The 15,361-nt window shown below is 45.5% G+C and overlaps 3 protein-coding genes across 3 annotated transcripts; 2 read left to right on the top strand and 1 right to left on the bottom strand.

Annotated features, from left to right (window-relative positions):
* Nucleotides 1-1,387: 1,387 nt before the first annotated feature.
* Nucleotides 1,388-3,579, top strand: GL218_08081 (uncharacterized protein; the record flags this gene model as incomplete). The annotated part of the gene is made up of 2 exons (XM_033584870.1): nucleotides 1,388-1,431; nucleotides 1,485-3,579. The coding sequence occupies 2 exons, from the start codon at nucleotides 1,388-1,390 to the stop codon at nucleotides 3,577-3,579; spliced, it is 2,139 nt and encodes a 712-aa protein (XP_033441091.1).
* Nucleotides 3,580-5,109: 1,530 nt separating this feature from the next.
* Nucleotides 5,110-6,097, top strand: GL218_08080 (Peroxygenase 1; the record flags this gene model as incomplete). The annotated part of the gene is made up of 4 exons (XM_033584869.1): nucleotides 5,110-5,260; nucleotides 5,315-5,436; nucleotides 5,524-5,887; nucleotides 5,976-6,097. The coding sequence occupies 4 exons, from the start codon at nucleotides 5,110-5,112 to the stop codon at nucleotides 6,095-6,097; spliced, it is 759 nt and encodes a 252-aa protein (XP_033441090.1).
* A 1,016-nt stretch (nucleotides 6,098-7,113) lies between these two features.
* On the bottom strand, nucleotides 7,114-8,340 carry GL218_08079 (uncharacterized protein; the record flags this gene model as incomplete). Its single annotated transcript, XM_033584868.1, has 1 exon — nucleotides 7,114-8,340. The coding sequence occupies one exon, from the start codon at nucleotides 8,338-8,340 to the stop codon at nucleotides 7,114-7,116; it is 1,227 nt and encodes a 408-aa protein (XP_033440894.1).
* Nucleotides 8,341-15,361: the final 7,021 nt, after the last annotated feature.

Below are 15,361 nucleotides of genomic sequence, written 5' to 3'. Positions count from 1 at the left end.
ATAAATTCAAACCTATCAACAACATCTCTATATAAATAAGACAAGGTAGAGATAAATCTTTGAGGTAACTATTCTGAGTTAAAGGTTTCTATCTGTATTAAAAAATTTTTTTTAATTCGTATGGAGTGGGTAAATTACCATAACGCCTTTTTTAGCTAAATAGCCTAATACAAACAAAGATGCCATACGAAGAGCTGTAAATTAGTGAAAGGCGGCCTTACCGATAAGTCCTAGAAACTCATGCGTTAGGTAGGAGATAATAAGATATAATAGGATGACTAATTTATTCTCATTTTATATACATAACTTCATCTACATGGAATCTTGAAGACTTCGCTCACTTTGTTCATATTGATGAAAATCTCTAATGGTTCACTGTTCGTAGAAAAGCGTGTGCGGAGTCTAAAGAACACTATTAGTACAATTCTAGCGCAAGCGACCCCCTGCCAAGACAACCAAGGGTTATTTATTCCCTGTCAAGTTATTCCCCTGAATTTTATGGAGCCGTATTCCCCTTGTATCCCTTTTCCTTTTTGGGGGTCCTGTGCCCTTCACGATACATGGAATTAAGACATCAATTCTCATAATTCGAACCATACACATCAGTAAACCCAGGTTAGTAGGTTTGTTATTCACCCTGCGGTTACCCACGCATAATGTGTAATTCGCCCCGTTGTGATCATATCAATGCCGCCTTACGCCATTTCTAATTCTCACTAACTACACGAGTTTACTTGACAAGTTTTTATCCCTTCTTTACCTACCTAAACTGCTCTGTCAGGAACAAGAGAACCGTTGTGTGTCATCAGCAAGTAGACTTCTGGCTTGGCGACTTCGAAGAATACTACCTCACACCACCCGCCGCGTGACAATTCAGGAATTGCAGGAGAAGAAAAAAAACATCATCATCATAACGAATCCCTCCTAGGACCATATTTAACAAGCCTACCGAGCTTAAGTATTCTTACCTTACCCTTACTATTTTCTGCAAATAGAAGCCAGCCGCTTCTAGATTTATCAAGATTTCGGAGGATCGCGCATGGCATCCTAACATACAACGTCGATTGCATTGTGACGCTGAACTCTTGGTCGCTATTGGGATCGACATGTACTGCTAGCATCCTCGTTTCAACCCCGCTGTATCAACACGTCCCTGTCGCGCGCGCTCCTGGTTCCGAATCTGCGGTCCGAGCATAGCATATCCCTTCTGAATTCTACACATAGTCAAACTTTTTTTTTTTCCTTGCTTCCTGCTATTCTATACAGTCATTACCGTCTTGGTCGTTAGGGAGTGAAGAGTGTGTATGCGCGCGCGCGTGTGTAAGAGTGAGAGCACGGTAATCTTAGAGGTGGAAAGCAAGCGCATGTATAATTGTGAAAGGAAACGATGGTCTCATTCTTTGGGTTTAAGCTCGGCGGCGAGAAGAAGAAGTGAGTCGGAATATAAGTCTTTGCCGTAGTACATCTGACTAACAAATATACAGAAGCCGAGAAGATGAAGAGGCTTCGCCAACGCAGGTTCGTAGGAAACTTGTTAGAGAACCTCTAGATGAGGAATTTCCCATGAGGGACGGAGGGAAAGCTGGACCTTATAGTGTCAACGTCTATTCGGTATCTCGTCCCAACACGTCTCATTCAGTCAAAATCACGGCTATGCAGGCGAAACCATCTCCCTACAACGCAGACATGACCAATGTAGTTACTACGAACATATCCGAACTTCCTCAACCAGGTTTTCCAGCTCTAAAGCAACATTCGTCGAATCCCACCCTGGGAAGCGGTAATGGTTGGCAGAGCAGCCCGACTCAGGACATAGTGCCTCCAGTTCCTATGCGAAATCCTTCACGGCCAGCTACTCCTGTTCAGCAGCAACAGACAGTCTGGATGAATCCCCTCGAAATGCATTCTACCACAGGTCCACCACCGTCCTTAGCATCAGCGCCCTTACCGTCGCTGAGCAGACATCAACTTAAACTGGAAATCCCTAATGATACGGCCCCCTTACCTAAGGAGGAGGATCCATCATTGCCTCCAGTACCTCTGCGGATAAGAAGGCCAAGCCCTGGCCCATACTCTGCCGAGTCGCCACAGAGAAGTCAATCGCCAAGTAAGCCACCATCCCCTCCGCAGTCGATTAGGGGCGGAACGCCGGTCTTGGGACGACCGCCATTTCCTAGGGACGACATGTTCCGTCCGTCAAGCAGAGGCAGTCACAGGAACGGGCCGACTACTCTTAAAGAGGTCCAAAATGTTAGGGATATACCGAACCATGGGCATTTTGGACCGGCGTCGATCCCTTCGCCTATAGCGACTCCCCGTGGTAGCGAAGATCGAGTTCAGGGCGGCCTGGCGAATATCTTGGGCGATCCCGGTATCCATATCCGGGCAGTTGGGGCAAGACGCGACACAGTAACTTCTCTCTCAACCCCTATCCTGTCCCAGAGACGAAGCCTTGAGATGCGAGTAGAGGAGCTCACGAGACCGCACATGGAGGAACCGATACAGCGTCCAAGGACATCGAACGGTCCCGAGATGCGCAAGCTTATGCGGCCTCCGCCGTTAAACCTCAACTCTCGCCCGAGAACTCCTGATCGCGCCGGCACTTATCCACCACCGTTCGCTATGAATCAGAAACCTCAGTCGCCGATCCAGAGCCCGCGTAGGATGCCGAGAGATAGGAGTGGCCCGCCACCTGCTGCTGTCGGGGCACGCAGGCCAAACACTAGAAATGTGCGCAGACCCGCCGCAGACGAATACGTGATTCAGCCATCGTCTCAGCCGTCGTCTCAACCACAGTCACGATCACAATCCCGATCTCAGTCCCGGGCCAGGAGGATGTCCCAAGACAGCATTGGCTCTAACTATGACCGGCCGACCTCCCCCGACAGCCCTCTAATGCCACGAACGGGACCGCTAGCAGGAAGTCCATGCATCACGCCCATCGAAGCACCACTAGCACCACCACCGCCGCTCAAGAACACGGGCTCGCGATCGCGTCTACAAGAAATGGAACTATTCCTCGCTGACGGAGACGAGGAGGAGGCCGAGTTAGACGAGCCACTGATTCCGCCACGCCTAGGTAACCGCAACGTTCCAACTCCGGATTCCACCATGTGGCCGATGCCCTCGCCGACCGCCTCCTCGTTCGACGATTACTCCTCACGCGTCGGATCGCCGCTCGAGACACCGCCTCGCGTGTTAGCAGATATGGCTAGGGGAGGTAACGTAATGATTGGTTCGCGATCGGAATCGCCGTTTGGGATTCGGTCTTTTAATTTCAGCCGGCCGATGACGCCGACTCTAGGACATGCTCCGCTGCGCCACGATTTTAATCACCTTAATCATTATGGTGGTAGCAGCGGCGGTCATAATGTAATCGTAATGCCGCCGAAGCGCTCCGAGACTGCCCCCTTATCACCTGGGTTCCGCGACCCGCAGGCCTCGCCGTCGTTTGGTAGGCCGCTGCCGCCAAGGTCAAATACGGTGTCTCCCGGCATGGGCCATGGCCATGGCCACGGGCGTGGCCTTAGAAGCCCGGCAATCGTGGGGGATGATTTCGGGGGCGGTGGGTTTATCTGAACCTGACCTGGTTATTGTCGTGGTATATCATGGTATATCATGGTGTGGCTAGCTGGCTAGCTAACTTCAATTCACGTACGGCTCCTGTCAGACAGGCGGGGATTGATAACATTCTTTTTTTAAGCTTCTGTTTCCTATTATTTCTCCCCTTTGTCTTTGGATTATTGCATTGCATTTCATTTCATTATATTACACTATCACGTCATCTTCAGCCGAGATACCCCTTATATATATATTCGCACATACCCGTAACATTACCTTTACGTTACTATACTTTGCTCCCTTTGTCAGTATATTGGGATTCAAGATTCGAGATTCGAGATTCGAGCTGGGCGTTCGGAAAGGGGGGAAAGCGAAATGGAATTCTCATGTAATGTCTGCATCATCGGCATCAGCATTTAAGCATTTGGCGGGTTTGTATTTTTCCGCCTACTGTATCGCATATGTTAGGTACCTTAGGTATGTTATAGCATCTGTTTGGAGGAAGAGAAAAAGAGAGAAGGCTACGCTCGGATTGCGCGGTTTGGATGGAAAAGATAGAGCTCTTTTTGTTGGACTGGTCACAAGCTATCTATGATTATTGTATATTGTTAATGCGGACGGCATATATATATTACCTATATTTTTACCTGGAGGCTCTTGGTGAAATTGAGGTTAGGACTATTCTGATCTTGTGGTTGAGGTTTACTATGTAGTTCCCCTATTTCCTCATTTCAAGATTCATCTTTCACTATCACGGTACGTGAGAGGCATTTTCCAGTTTGTTAGCAGGCTTTTTACCATTAGAATGCCGTGAGATTCATGTGAAGTGTGTATATGCTACATGGCGACGAATTATCAATATGAATAAGGCTGAGACTGTGGGGAAGCTTTCTCGAAGGAAGGGGAATTTCTATGGGTTCGGTTACTTACTACATAAGACCTTGAAATGGTAGATCACTTTGACATCTGATCGGCAACCATCGATCGTATCGGCAAACTCTCTAAGCCTCTTATTTTACAGCCCAGATTTAGATTAGCCTGGCGTCAACGATATGTAGGTACATATCAGCCTTCATAGTTTATTAAGCTCTATCAGGCCTTTGATGAAGAATAATGCATATTCACTGGCCCTTAAGAAAGCGGGATTTCACATGCTACCACAACTATCTCCCCTCCAATTAACACGATCGTATTATAATATCAAACAAGTGTCATATGTAAATGCTATCATATTTCACATGTCGCAGACATCCCGACCGATCTTCACTCCATAGTAGACCCTGTTTCTCCAGTTTAAAACTAGACTCCGAATGACGATCGTGATGATGGGATTGCTCCGGGTCTGGCCTTCAGTGACGTCACATACACGTATAAATGAGATTCTAGATTCCTAGGTAGGCAAACAAACCATTGCTCGGAAATACAAAAAAGTCGATTGGATGGGATTTCTATCTACAACTAATTACGACTTCAATATAACATAGTAGACTCCAAGCTAAAAAAATATACAATACAACACACAACGTAAACTTGTGATAATAATCAACAATGCCCGTCGAGGTCAAAAGCATAGACGAAATTAACGGCTTGAACGGCAGCCGCGAGCCGCCGGTCGTGTCAACGATACCGAGCGTAAAAGTGACGGTTGAAAGGAAACCATTTCTTCAACCAGATGATGACCAGAGGTTACCGCATACCGGTGGGTATTTTCGTCTTTGGAATACCGGCTTTGCTAACTTACTTACCCTCATAGGTACTGCGCGAGCCAACATAGCAGCTACTTATGATAAGCCCTACGGAACAACGGAAGACGGATGGGCGAGACGGCACCGGGATAAAACAGTACTCCAGCAGCACTGCGAGTTCTTCGACTTCGTAAGTAGATTTCTTTTTTTTTTACCCCCATTCTCTACTCTACTCTATTCTACCCCAGCATACTAACCTAACCCCCCCTTTCCCCAGGACCACGACGGTGTAATCTGGCCACAAGATACATTCTGGGGCTTCCACCGGCTCGGCTTCGGGATATTCCTCTCGCTGCTCTCGGTCGTCATAATCCACGCCAACTTCTCCTATCCGACGGTGTCCGGGTGGCTTCCGGACCCGTTCTTCCGCGTGTTCGTCGCCAACGTGCACAAGGACAAGCACGGCAGCGACACGGGGACGTTCGACACCGAGGGCCGGTTTGTACCGCAGCGGTTCGAGGATGTTTTTGCCAAGTATGGCCACGGCCGCGATTATCTGACTGTTTGGGATGTTGCGGACTTGCTAAAGGGGCAGCGGTGCATTATGGATCCTGTCGGGTGGTTTGGGGCTTTCTTTGAATGTGAGTAAATATACCTACCTACCTAATTACCTGTTGTTCCTGTCATGTCGGGGCGGCAAGAATATGTGACTGATGCGTGAGATTATAGGGGTCGCAACGTACTTGATGCTGTGGCCGGCGGACGGCAAGATGAGGAAAGAAGACATTAGGGGTATCTATGATGGGAGTATCTTCTATACCCTTGCGAACCGGCGAGCGGCGAAGAAGTAAGTTTCAGTATGGTATAATGATGGTGAAGGGAGGCTAGAGTGTCTGGACCACAGACTTGTAAGAGACAAGTTCTCAACTCACCAGTTACAGTAGACGTAGTAACACGACGAAGACAAATTGCTTCCTACACAATTAATGTGTACACTATCCTACATGAATAGATAATAAATCATGGCATACACTCCTACGACCCAAGAAGGGGCTTTTCCAACTGTCATGTAAGCCATTCGCATCAAGATATTCAAAGCGCGAGGATGAATATCAGAGCCAGTGTATCTCCAATCTAAGAAGTCATCAAGTTCATTGGCTACGACTAGACGGCGATATCTATAGAGACGAGATTGTATTCATTGTAACACCTTAAAACAACGCGCTTATACACTCCCAGTTCCCTTACACGCATCGTTATGCCATCTTCGTTATGCAAACCAAGTCCCTATTATTCTCAATGTTTGCCTATGGCCCACTACGTAGCATGCTAGGAGGTACTTATATAATTCCTGGCTTTGGCTTCCTAGACGACCTGTCAAGGTTCGTCGGCGTCTTGTTGGTGTGCGTGCTGTTCGAAGTTATAATGCTTGGATGGTGTTAGATAGGGAGGTGAGGATAGCTTGTTTGAGGGTTGAGATGGGAAATAAAATATAACTCATCTATGAGAGAGGCTTGACGTTAGCCATTCTATCTCTCTAAAGAAAACACAAGCACAACTTTATTTCGATAGTAATCGCTCGTAGTACGACATATTTAAGGGCTTAGAATCTTAGAAATATGTCTTTCCGGGATAAAACCATATCATGGTTTTACGTTTAGGTTGCACACAAAGTCACCGAACACTTAACATCTCACACAATATTATAGATCAATATTTTCATTACACACTATCCATCTCAAAATACAGAAAACCCCGAGCGAGTAAGCTAGCTAAAGGCATTAGTATCTTATAGCCCCCGATTCCTAACTCCCCCACATGAACATTATCCAAGACCCAAGATACCTCATACCTATCATATACAAGTCTAAACCGTATCATTGGTCGCCGGAGCCATACCCTGTTTCCTCGCTTCGTTCAGCGCCTTAAGCCTCGCGGTTCCAAAGCCCGCCACGCCATCCTCCTGGTTGTCACCGAGCCAAGGCTTCTTGGACTCGCCGAGGATGCTTCCCGCGAGGAAGTACACGATAAGGCCGACGATGATGCAGACGAAGGCGATCGGATACATGAAGTGGATCGCGTAACCGAACACGTGAATGCCGATGATGGTACCCCAGAAGTTAGCCGTTAGCAGCGAGATATTATAAAAAGCCGCAGACGCGATGCGCAGGAGGAACGGCACCACCGAATAGAAAAATGCGAGTACCAGCGTATAGCCCACCAGGTACCCAGCTGCAGAGTTGTCCCATGTCGCCTGTTGGAAACTCTCGCGGTCGAAAATAGCCGCTTGCACGCCGTTGATAAGCATGCCGAAGAGGCCCATGAAAGACAGCACTTCGTACATAGGTCGCTTACTGACATACCACTCCTCAAAAACGTTGGTAAGACCGTAGCATGTGGCACCAACCAGAGCAAACAAGTCACCCTTTAGCATATTTTCTCCGTCGCCCCCATTAGTGCCCTGTATGTGGTCGCTAGCGAGCAGGATTCCCATGCCACCGCAGCAGATTAGTATGCCGAGGATCTGGAAGATCTTGTACCGCACGCGCAATAGGAGGAATGAGATGATAACAACACACACTATGGCCCAAAAATTGATCAACTGCGCGGACAAGATGTTCGTATAGCGGTAAGCCAGCACGGTGAAGTAATTACCCTGAACATCGAGGAAGCTAAGAATGAAGTACTTCCAGCCGTCCCGCAGCAGGATCTTGCCGTACTTCTTGGGGCCGTAGGTATAGAGCGTATATGTTAGGTAGATGAGCGATAGCAGAATATAGGTGAAGACGGTCTGGAAGGCTGGAATGGAAACGCCGCCGTTGGCTAGGAAAGTCGAAAAGGTGTTGGTGGCTGTGATGCACAGTGAGAGCGTCTGGCCTAGGAAGAGAACGATCCAGAAGTCGGTGGTAGTAAAGTATGAATACCAATGAAACTTCCTGGCTTCGATCTGCTGCAACCCGTGGCTGACGGCTTCGTTGGTAGCACGATCGGTGTCGGTGGCACCATAACGGCTCTCGTTGGTACTGCTACCGCCTGTTACTTCGACAGTAGTGGTAGGGGCCTGGAATTGGCCTGTTTTATTATAATCGTCCATTTCGAATTGTTGAACCCGGTTATATCCTTGGTGTCGATTGACTTGTTTAAATGTGTCTCGGAATGTCTGTACGATGGTAGATGAGATATCTGAGAATCTCATATAAAATCGACAAGCGAGACGGGTATCTTGATTAAATGCAAATGCGCCAAATGAAATATAGCTTCGAGATAAATTATTCCCGTCTGGTATCGAAATATTCCAAATTATATTCGTGTAAGTCTTTCTATCGTCCCCCTACTGCAAGCGCAAAGACTTCAAGTCGCCTGCAAATGATATTACCTCGATGGGAGAACACACATAAGTTTATGCGCGCAAACGGGATTTGAGATAATATCTGGACAAGCAAAAGGTCAGATGAACTGAGTTCATAGGACGTATAAGTCTAACTTATAACTTATCCATTTGCAAGACGCAACGGGTTGGTAGTGTAAGGCGAAATCGTTACGGAAGAAAAAAAAATTATATCGGGTCTGGTTGGTCTTGTCTTGTCTAAGTTGGTTTTGGTTTTGTAGATTAGACAAGATCTGGAAAGGGACCTCCGTGTATGGTGGGGTGCTCGTGGGGTATTACAGGCATATCACAGGCGTGCTTGCTTTCGTAAAATCTTTGAATTCGGGCCTTCTATTGGTTGGTATATCCCAGCCCAGGTTCTCTTTCAGCTAACTAACAAGGCTAGCCCTAGGCTACCTAGGCTAGGCTAGACCCCATGGTTATCGCCGGTCTCCACTAAGTTAGCACATATTTCTAGGCCTGGCCAGCGGGAGCTCCCATTGGACTTTGGCAAACACACCTACACAGTACCTCTAATCAGGTACCTAATGCAGTTGTTAAACTCTTATTAGCGCAGGATTCAGCGCCTCAGCTTCATCAATAATAAGTTTTCATATTTATCTACCTCTTCTTATTATTACGAGTCAGTTTCTATAAAACTAGTCAGATAGTGATACTATAACTAAGCAGTCTTTGGTCTTTTTTATAGTTAACATCAACTAGATATCAAGTACACATATAATTAACCAAAAGTCTCGTCGCCATATTACCAATATTTATATCTAATACACCAAACAATCGATATCAGTGAGGATAATATGGACTTCTAGCTGAACTGAAAGCTGCCAAAAAGCACATCAGATGAAATGCTAGGAACCCGGTAGGCTTATGCACATACATTAGCTTACTGTGGCGTTCGTGGGGGATAAGATACTTGTCGACTAATATGGATATACTATACATACTAATAGGTGCTTCGCGAGGTTTTATAGTGTCTCTGAGCTATAATAATGTCTAAGTCTTTGACTTGGTTGTGTGACCATAGGATACCCATGTCTAAATTAAACCGTTGTCTCGACGGAAGAAGAACTCGCCTAATCTAGACCCAATGGAATACCAAGGCAGCCTTTTGGTATGAGCTGGTTGGGACAAGTTTCATGAACTAACTAATATATTTATATCAGGTGTTTTAAGAGCTTTGATAAAGTGAGAGCTACTTCCGAAATAAGAGAAGGGCCAAAGGTGCAATATGTGAATATCTATCTTTAATATAATCACATCGACTCACTAGGACATGGGTTTATAGCTATAATACCCCCCTTACCATTCTACAGACTATCAAACTCTTCAAAAGAGTTTATAAATGATAAAAGAACCCATAGGTTTATACAACATCACACTGGATGCAACAATCTGGGGAAACTTTGAAAGACTGGCACTAGAGAGATAACGGAATACCACATGTATCGAAATAGAACTAATGCATCTCCTTATAAAACCCCTTCTCGTAAACATGGCTGATATAACTATACCCATATGATAAGTCATCATTGATAACTATACTATGCGCATGCCATACTTGGTTCTAACAGCTAGATACTTTCAAAGGCTTTAGCTAAAGAAGACTATTATATATTACTTAACTAGCTAAATAGAAAACATCACTTACTGAAAGGATCTCCCTAGCAAGCGAGAAGTGCATGGACCTTATGAATATTGGCATGTAAATCTACATCTAGGTAACCCTAAGAAAGCAGACTTCTTTGTATAGGCACTGCGTATAACCGCTCGATGTGTTACACGAATACAATAATTAAGCATATTAGCTTTAACAGCAGTCTACTCGTTACCCACATTCGCTTAAAGGCTTTGGAAATGTGTTAAGCGAGAGGACTGATGGCCTCCCGTTTACCTATCGAAGGTTAGAGAGTCTGTGACACCAAGATAATGTGCCTCGCAAGTTAAGGCAGGGGCATTACTTCTTAACAGAGTATGGGGATTTGCAACGTTGCTACTGATATTATTCATCAATGTTGTAACTTAGATGAAAGTCTACCCCTTTAATATCTCGAGATCACACTCCTAGACGGGAGTGATATAGACACCAAGTACCTAGACCAACCTAGGTAGACAAGTCAAGTTATCATGCCAATAGCCTAGTTTCACGCCTGCGTTATAATTCAATGACTGAATAGGTGAGATAACGTTATAGAATGTCGTACGAAAATTGCAGTAGTTATACCATTAAGACTTCCCCAGTCCCATCAGCCCAGCCAGCACGCTCTCGTCCGACAACATGACTTACCGACGAATAGCAAAGCAGCTATGTAAATCCAAACCTCGGGCGGACGTCGGGGACCATATCATACCGGGATCAGCTGGAACACAGAAGGAGAAGGTCAGCACTCGCCCATCGATTGGGCTGATTCGACCGCGGGCGCCGGATCCACCAGCGCGAGCTCGCAGGGTCTTGGCGGCAGCCGGTTCTTTTGCATCAGTCGTTGGGCGTGAAAAAGTTCGAAACACGTGCCTGGGGCTTTTTTACCAATGACACTCGGAAATTACATCTTGATCTTGACGTGTTGGTGGCTGGCATACATAGATTCGTCGCCCGGCCTATTAGGCCAGAGATGAGGTCCCTAGATCGGAGTGTACATACTACATATGGCCCATAACGACTCTACTTGCCGGGTGGGTCTCCCCGGATGGGCCCCCCCTAAGCTGGTGCCTTGGTCCTGGCGAGGCGAGGCGAGGATAGGACTATACATACATACATACCTGTGGCGCGGGCGTCCAAGACCATTTCTAAACACCAGCACTGGCTTCAAGATCCCTCGAATCTTACCCCCTCTAGTGAGCATACCTATACCACTTGTGTATATTGATCAACAAAATAACAAAATAATCGCTTTTACGCATTTGCTTTCGGGCCCATCTGCCGAATTTTCGATTCCCTCAACCGGAGATCGTAGATGTCATCGCTAAGCGAGGGGCACTTATGATTCGCATATGGACCCCTTACGAGCTGCAAACGCGGGGAAAGCCTTATTTGCTGGGTGAGGTTGACCGAGGAAGCAAAGAGGAAAATATCTTAGAGATCGGGTAACTAGTGGGGGTCACCGTTGGCAAATTAGATCTCCCAACTAACTGCTCATACATACTGGGTAGAGAGACTGATCAAGAGTTGGTAGGCAAGGTTATACCTAGGTTAGTCACTTCTATATGAACATATGGGATAGGCGATTGTGTTCGTACGCGAAATGTTATTACTTATAAATCGAAAAGTCTTAGATGTCCTCATACATAGGCCGTGACGATATAAGATTAAATCAAACTTAGCCTCGTTTAAGGGCTGTTATAATACGGCCGTAAGGATATCGAGATCTCATAAATAACGAAGTACTATCAAATCGGAAAATTAAAGACGAAGTAGTTGAGTGAGTAGTCATGAGCTATTATAGATGATAAAGGTATGTATTCTCAAATCCTATCTTGACCATGTTTGCCACTATTATAACTGAAATTTAATAATCTATCGGGCTACATGGTAGCTGCTCCACTAGCTGTTGAGCGTACTGCAAGGCTATTCTCTTACAGACATGGCGTACTCGGCCAAATTTGAAGCTCGGTAGAATGACCACCTATCAAGGAGGATTAAAAATGCCCGAACTACTGATATGTAAATTCCTTTAAACCAGGTTAAGCGTAACCCTACGCGTTAATTTAGCCTGACCGGTCAGTATGTAGGCACCCCGCGGACCGAGTCCATGGGAAGTGAGTTATTGGATCTACAAAAAGTATGTATATCGAGGGCAATGGGCAATAAAATGTGACAGATAGTGGCAATAACAACGCTTTGAGTATTAGATTTTCGATTTGTAGTGGGATCGGAATCGTTACTTCGGCTATCCTCAGGGGTGTTGTTGGGATGAGAGCGATATAGGGTCGTACGTACAGTCAGTAGCGAAAAATAAAGGCCCAGTCTTGGCATTTAGCCCTTCTTAAAGAATCAGCATTTACGCATATATAATTCCACCGTTTTTGAGGTAGTAAATTATAAAAATTACCTATAATTATAATAAAGGCTAAGGAGCTAATATATAATTTTTTTTCCTTTTTTCAACCCTGTTTTTCATGCTTATTTTGAATATATTATATGGTGTTGTTTTGGAGGGAGAATGCCAAGACTGGGCCTTTAATTTTCGCTGGGGGCTGACGTAGAACTGCTATGTACCTATGGAGGGGTCTAGGAATTAGGAGCGCCATTGAACCGAAAGGAGCATATTACCAATTCGGGAAGCTCGTGGGGAAAAAAATAACGGTTAGTCCCTCTCGATCGGCTCGCCGAAGGAACCCTCTTTTGTTGGCGGTCACCTCGACTCCTGAATCGTACTGTGTAAGAACCTTGTAATCTGATCAGGCCATCCATTAATTGATGACAGTGGAAAAGTCATTTCGACTGGTCAAATCGACGGGCCATCCCACAAATTAGTAGCTTCGGATATTTAGGGCCACTGAACCAGGTCAAATTTTGGCAAGACCCCGAATTTAATCGTCGCTAAGGGCGCTAAGCGGAAAATAAGAAAATTGCGAGACGATGAACCATAACTAGGTAAATTTTGTTGAAAGGGGTATTACATATTTGCTTACGAGACTTTGAGCCTCCGTCAGCTCTTGCTAACCCGAGAACATCCGGTTCCTTTACATTGGTAGTAGTATGGGAGGCATAATGATACGTATGAAGGACAAACCGGGGGGAGTGGAGAGTGAATGGTTGCGTGTTGGAGACGTGGATGGTAGATTTGTTGTGGTGGTCTACGGCCCTGGGCTATCCAGATACTCGGGTTCCGGTTGCGATGAGTTATTGCGCTATATCATCTTGCTCGGTTCCTATATTGATCAAATGCATTATGCTCTCTAATAGCCGCCGTACTGATGAACCATATCGTTGGGTGGCATATTTGGAGTTCACATCCACGTGAGCTTGGAAGGCGAACCGTAAGTGGATGGTGTTCCCTTGTTTTCAGTAGACTTAAATGTCAATTATGCATAGAAATCCCTGCTTACGAGCTGCGAGATGCCAAGCCTACATAGACGGTTAGCTCTTTTAGATCAGCGCTCGCGGCGCTTCTCGCATGCTGCAGGAGAGACGTTTTTAATGTGCTGCGTTGTCCCATACGTAAGGGGTGGTGTGAGGTAATGGCGGGCGACTGTTACAAGCACAGGTCTGATGATCAATATGTCGAAAACGGTACTGACGAGAACTAAGCGGGAGATATATCAACCTGAGAGGTTCTATTCTAGAACTATTTCCCGCGAGCCATAAAATAGACCGGATGGCGTCAGATAGGCGATATATATACATACATGTATGTAGCTTAACCCAAGTATCGAAGTATCGCTTACTATTTGGACTAGGATCTTGATCTTGTCCATGAGGCGACAGGCAAGGGGTTAGTACATTTCCATGTATGCATACGCAAGATTTGGCTCGCCGTAAGGCCAGATTCGAACTTGGGGAAATTCCTCTCGCTTCGGTACTTAGCCGAATGGAACTCGAAATTCGATCAGTTTGTTTCGTCATGCATTCGGTTTCAATTATTTAAGAATTATCAAGGGCCCAGAAGTAGGTTGATGCTTGATGAGATGATCCCAACAAAGTATACTCTATAGTCATTGGCTCTTATATGTATGTGCAGACTTGCAGTCTTCGACAGCCGTGTAACGCTTCTATGTCGGTATGAACTGGCGGTATCCGCGCCGTGAAGAGGGTATTTTTGGATACCGTTGCACCGTATGAGGTATTCCTTCGAAGGGCAAAATAATGCTAGGTACGTAGCGGTGTTTAGGTAGGTACCACATGTAACGACAGAAAACTGCATAAGAAGGATTCAAATATCTCTTCTATATTTCTTTTCTGGAAGAGAGAAAATATGCCGGCTAATAGTTATAATTTCTTGTCAAACTTCTTTTGCGCGAAATCGACGAAGATGTATAACCGGCGATAAGCAGTTAATAATAATAAGAGTATATTTCAAGTATCGGTCCGTGCGTTTCTCTTTTCGCCTAATATTAAAATATATATATCAATGATAGTGACACGTTAATGCATTATACTTACACGTATTCATATGTGTCTTTTAGCCCTTTCTGGTTGTTCATGGATCGTATGTATGTAGGTAGACGTGTAGGTAAACGTGTATGAAGCGGTCAAGTCAAGATGAGGCTTGTGCTGTTATTTAAAAGCGCCTAAAGAGTTGATATGATTTGAAGTTTGAAACGTACCTAGGTACCTAACCTGGAGCCTCAAGTTTCAACGGGTCGCAGGGTCCAAGTTGCGACCCGAGACAAAGCGGGAATACTTTCATCATTTAGAGAAATTGACGAGATTTAGACTTAACTGAGATGTGGGGAGGAAAAAAGAACTCATAGTTGGAACCATATCTTAAAAAGAGATACCTTACCTGTCTCCCGTGCGCAGTACCTTCCCATGCTGCCATGGAGAAGAATAGGTGGGTGCTATGGGTGCTGTGGGGGTCATGATACCTAATGCCTTAGTACATGTAGGTACCTAATCAAACCGAACAACACACTTGTGAAATACATAGGCGGTTCAGACGGCAATAAACTCCGACCTTGGCTTTGTGCTTTAAGTCTTTCATGACCTGTCTCTTTATTTTTATTCTTGTCATATTCCTTCTTGGTATATTCCTTCCTGTTAAAACATAATGATGACATCCCATAGGGG

Source organism: Daldinia childiae (genome assembly GCF_008694065.1).
Source record: "Daldinia childiae strain JS-1345 chromosome Unknown Scaffold11, whole genome shotgun sequence".
Classification (NCBI taxonomy): Eukaryota; Fungi; Ascomycota; class Sordariomycetes; order Xylariales; family Hypoxylaceae; genus Daldinia; species Daldinia childiae.
The sequence above is the reverse complement of the archived record's forward strand: the minus strand, read 5'-3'. Positions and strand labels throughout refer to the sequence as shown.